Source organism: Asparagus officinalis, chromosome 7, assembly GCF_001876935.1.
Source record: "Asparagus officinalis chromosome 7, Aspof.V1, whole genome shotgun sequence".
Classification (NCBI taxonomy): Eukaryota; Viridiplantae; Streptophyta; class Magnoliopsida; order Asparagales; family Asparagaceae; genus Asparagus; species Asparagus officinalis.
The window spans coordinates 18,434,814-18,440,175 of record NC_033800.1 but is presented as its reverse complement, the minus strand read 5'-3'; the positions used below and the strand labels follow the sequence as shown (position 1 = coordinate 18,440,175).

At 41.6% G+C, this 5,362-nt stretch overlaps 1 protein-coding gene across 1 annotated transcript; it reads right to left on the bottom strand.

The window, feature by feature from the left end:
* Positions 237–5,156, bottom strand: LOC109846559 (trans-cinnamate 4-monooxygenase-like). Its single transcript, XM_020415803.1, is given in 4 exon segments — positions 237–1,070; positions 3,483–3,616; positions 4,283–4,889; positions 4,892–5,156. Coding segments are annotated over 4 exon segments (1,515 nt in total). The 5' UTR covers positions 5,067–5,156; the 3' UTR covers positions 237–471.

The window sequence follows — 5,362 nt, the reverse complement described above, 5'->3', positions numbered from 1 at the left end:
CCATGAAAGATGAAAATCTAAAGGTCCAGAGTCCAGAGTTTGCTCAAGTTTGTGAATAACATCTCTGAGATGACTATAGAATGGCTTAACCCTAAGGATTGCGAACACATTCAGCAATTTGTTCTTCTATATTTTCACATAAAGTAGTAATCATAAATTTGTCTCCAATTCCCATGTCATAAAACTTTGAGTTGCACATTTGGACTATCAATTTCAAATTAGAGATAGATAAACAATGGAGATACAATTATCACTCTGCAACATCAATTCTATAATTTGGATACAACATTGTAATTATTATAATCATTTTCATGATAATATACAGTCTCGCCCCTTCATAAATCCAAAGTTCCTTTCCACAAATTAGACAAAGAACACAACAAGGCAAGTTTTGGATGAGACTCCAGTAACACAAGTTTAACCGATGAAAAGAAAACAAGTAAAAAAAAAGCACAAATGCAGGGTAACGAATTAGAACACTCTAGGCTTAGCCACAATGGTGGAATGCTTCAAAATGTGCAGGCTAAATTGCCCACCCTTCTCAGTAGTATCAAGCTTATCCTGTCCCGGCGGCGGCATTAATTCAAAGTTCTGCACGAGTCGCCCGATAGTAATCCCAAGTATCGGCAACGCCAGAATAATCCCAGGGCAGCTCCTCCGTCCTACTCCGAAGGGAATGTACCTGAAATCATTGCCATTGGCCTCGACCTTAGCCTCCTCCTCAAGGAACCTCTCAGGCCTGAACTCTTCAGGGTTCTTCCAGTTAGCAGGGTTGTTGGCGAGCCACCAGGCATTGACGAGGATCTTGCTCTCGGCAGGAATGTCATACCCTCCGAGCTTGGCATCGTAGAGGTTCATGTGGGGGACTAGGAGGGGGATGGCCATGCGAAGGCGGAGGGTTTCTTTGATCACGGCTTGGAGGTAGGGGAGGCGGTGGGTGTCAGGCTCGGTGATCTGGACACCAGGGCCCAGCACTGTGTCGAGCTCGTTGCGGAGCTTTTGTTGGATTTCGGGATGGTTCACGAGTTCGGCAATGCCCCATTCGATGGACCACAGCGTTGTCTCAATAGCTGCAATAGTAGTTTAATTCAGTTCAATGTTCAAAAATTCGGTGCGGGTTTCCGTTCAAAAGTCTTCTAATTTTTATTTTTGAATTGCATTAAATTAGGTTCAAGCTATGTCTCGGTATGGTATAAACTATTAAGTCACAACTTGAGCACTCAGTCATTCGTGGACTCCAACTCATAGGCGCATGTGGGAGTGGTAGGGGCATCATTCAATTTAACAAGCTACACTTTTCAGCATAATTATTTCTGACAGTACTATCTATATCATTAAGATGGAAAGGTTTGTAACCTTTCGGAGTTTTAATTGCTATATAGATCATGAACTTGATTTTAATATTAGAAGATGTTACCTAAGAGATGGCAATAATAGTGTCAGTTATTATGATAGCCTAGATACATCATGCAGCAAAGTCAGGATGGGGAAAGAAAATTCTCCTAGGTTTGCTTCATATTTACTTTACTAGGTGACTAATCTTGGAGATTAGGAGTGCATGAAATGAAATGGTTGGCGTGTTTAAAGATTGTTAACTTTACCATTAGTCTATAGTTGGTAGGCTAGAGATTGTCCACTTTAACCATATTTGTTTATGGTTGTTGAATGAACATGATTGTTGCTTTTGCTAATTCTTTTATGTCTGTAATCGAGAACAGATAGAGATGGCTGAACCAACAGCCAAAGTTTTCCCTAGGCAACTTGGACAAAGAAATATAAAAAAAAAATTGTTTTCTTTAACTTGACGCTAGAATAATCACGCTGGTGACTGGCCATCCTTAGAAATCTCAAATATATAAAAGCCATCGATGCATTTGAATTTATGTGCCAACATGTCAGAATTCCATTAGTCTAGCAAGAGCTCGAGTTCTATAAGTTTTGTTTAAGATAATGATATCTTGCTAATTACTTCTAAGTTGGAGACATGAATAAATTGTTTGACCCACTTGTACATAAAAGCCGTAACTTTTAGGTGTAGAAAGAGCACAACCTACCACAACTACCACCATAACGTGTATCCAGCAGTGAGCACAACTAACATACATGCTACACATTGGCTAACTAAATTTTTTGGGAGAGGACGGATAGAAAGGAGATTCTGTATAGATGCACCATAGTTTGTACTGCTACCCATGTGGCTAAGAAATAAAGAGTCATAAATTCCACCACTAACAACCCCCAGGAGACAATTCCTGCTTCATGATCTTCACGTAGAACCCCAAAGTAGAACAATGCAAGTTGCAAAGATTTAGATGAGGCACTTGGGTGACCACATCATACACTTATAAATGATAGACTCAACAAACGGTCCATGGACCACGCGATCTGGAATCGTGTTGTACCGGTTCCAGCATTCAACTGTCGGGTCAATTTTGGGTAATTTGGGAACCACAAACAATCGAGTGGAGGGCAATGAAGGGAAATGAAAAGTTTATCTACCAATTCTATAACAAAAGCAAAGCCATTAAAATGTCTTATTAACCTGATTGATAGGCTACTTGCTTCAATCACAGTGGATTGTAACTTTAACCTGAAGTTTTTCATTATTCGGAACGAGCAGTCCCAACCAATTAGTTGTCGTCGTCTAATTTAGGGTTTATTCGTAAACAAAAACAGATGCTCAAGGCTCAAACTGACTATTTCCGCTAATTTAGATTCCTCTGACATTATGTTCAGTAGACTAGACTTTCCGTTGATGATCTTTTTATTTACTAGAGTTCGATTTATCCAACATATTTTATATGTGATATGCTTCTCTCGATGCTATTTAGCTTCAATTTCAAAGGTAGATGTTGGGTATCTCAGAGGTAAAGAGCAACCCGAAAGCTAATAACATGTTGAATATCTAAACCTGTATTGTTTGGATGCTTATTCTGTATTTACCCGATAGAACCATAGTATTTCCTTGAAGAATCTCCTAATAACCGCATACTCACCACCAGATAATACCTGAGAGTAGCAAGTTTAGGAATGCATTGTATATGATTACCTTGATGTAATGAACATATCATTTTCGCGAACAAGACGAGTCCTTAAAATTAGTGAAGTACGGTGATTAGTTCCCTTTTTGTTTATGTTCAATGGAAGTTTATCAAGCAAAATGCTCATTGCCGGCCAAGAAAACAGGGAGTGTAGAGTTGACACGGACACGGTTGAAAAAAAGGTTGGGAGTAGACAAATAGAAAAGGTTAACTACAAACTAATTAAACAGTTTTGATTTTAATCAATTCCCACCAAGTTAAATCCAATAAGAATTGTGGTTAATATCCAAGCACACAAGCTCCTATATATGTTGCACAAAAGTCTGACATTCATATACCCAATTTTGATAAATTGGGCGTCATATTCCTGACCTAATACTAACCAAACTAAGAAAAGAAAATAAAGGCAGGCAAAAGTAGGAGGTTGATATAGAAATATACCTGCAACATTAATGTTCTCCACAATGTAAAGAACATTGTCCTCATTAATTTCCCCTTTCTTTTCGGCATCCAATATGTGATCAATCGCACACTTTAGGCCAGCGTTATCGGTTGGTTTCGTGCTCGCCAATTTCCTATTTCAAGTTCATTTGAATTAGTATCATTGATATCGCAACAAAAAAATAGACCCAAATAGTGCAGACACACACCGCGTTAGTACATATCTAATGTTAATTATTTTGGAGGCTTAAAACAAACATTTCCTTTTTATCTCCAAACCCATAATTTGAGTCTAAACATAAGTATTAATCCATTTCCATCATTCCCTTCTGCAAGTAATAGTATCGATCACAAAGCTAACAGATTCCTAGTCTTATCCGTTGTGCTTTCTGTGTAGAACCCAGAAAGGGTGAGACTAACAAAACCTTTTTCTTTTTGGCAAATTACACATAACCCCTTCATCTAGAGCAAACGAACGTAGTTCATTAGCGTTCAGCATCCACGGATTGTTAGTTATAGAAAGTGCATGGGTTGAGAGAAAGAGCAGGAAATAAAAGGCCATTGATTATCTAATTAATGGTTGTGATTTTTTCTTTTAGTGTAAATTAGGAATGAGTGCAATACATGGGGGTATGGTAAGTGTTAGATTTAGATTGTATCATAACCGCTTACTAAATAATCTAAGATTGAGATTAAAAGCAGTGATCTCTCCACTACTTTTTTGTAGTGAAGAGGATCCAAATCCGAAATAAAAGGTCAAAAGCTAAATTTAGAAATTAATGAATTAAAAAAAAACTTACTTCCTCTCCTCAACGAAGAAATCCTTGAACAGCTTCAACCTCCTCTCTTTCACCTCCTTGCAAATCCTCAAGTACCCATTCAAAAACGGCCTCAAAATGGGAATAAAGTCCCCGTAATTGTACTCGAAACTCTGAGCAAGCCTACTCCTCTCCCCATTCAGAGCCTTGAGCTTCACAAACAGAGGATCCTCCTCGCTCTCAAATCTCGTATCAAACATAATCCTGTACATGTTGTTGTACATCATCAGCTGCAGCCTCCTCCTGAGCACAATCCCCTCGCTCGCGGCTCTCGGGTCCTTCTTAACATCCTCCACGACCCGACCCGCTTCGTCTTCCCATCCGAACCGGTACTGGTTCACGACCTTGTTGGTGAAGAAGGGGACGGTCATGATTCTTCGCATCTTGCGCCAGTGCTCGCCGTAGACGGTGAACACCATGTCCTGGCCCTTCCCGGTGAAGATGTCGAACACGACGTTGCGGGTGCGGGACCCGAACTCGACGCCGTGCGTGTGGAGCACATCGCGGGCGAGGTCCGGGGAGGACACGACCACCAAGTTTCGCTGGCCCATTCTTAGCAGGAGGATGTCTCCGAACTTCTTGGCGAGGCCGTGAGGTTGCGGTGGTTGAGATCGTCGCCGACCTGGAGCCAGTTGCCGAAGATGGGGACGGGGAGCGGGCCCGGGGGGAGCTTGAACTTCTTGCCACGGAGCTTGGAGACGGTGATGCTGAGGACGATGGCGGCGAAGAGGCCCAGTAGGGCCTTTTCGAGGAGGAGGAGGTCCATTGGGCTTTCGTCGCGCTTCTCGATCGGGTTGGGGTTTCGGTTAATGAGGAGGATGAAGCGGGGGAGCGGATGGTATTTATAGCGGAGACGGGCTGACGGAGGGACGTTAGATTTGACGGTGGAAGAGTAGGTGAGAGGGGAGCGGAGCGGGGGTAGGTGGGAATGGTGGGTTGGTGCGTTTGGTTTGGGTTTGGGTTTACTGGGGAGGTTGTGTTGGGGTTGGCCACGCTGAAATTTTTTGGTGCTTTGAATGTGGAGGGCGAGCAGGCGAATGGGTTTTCTTTTTTATTTTATTT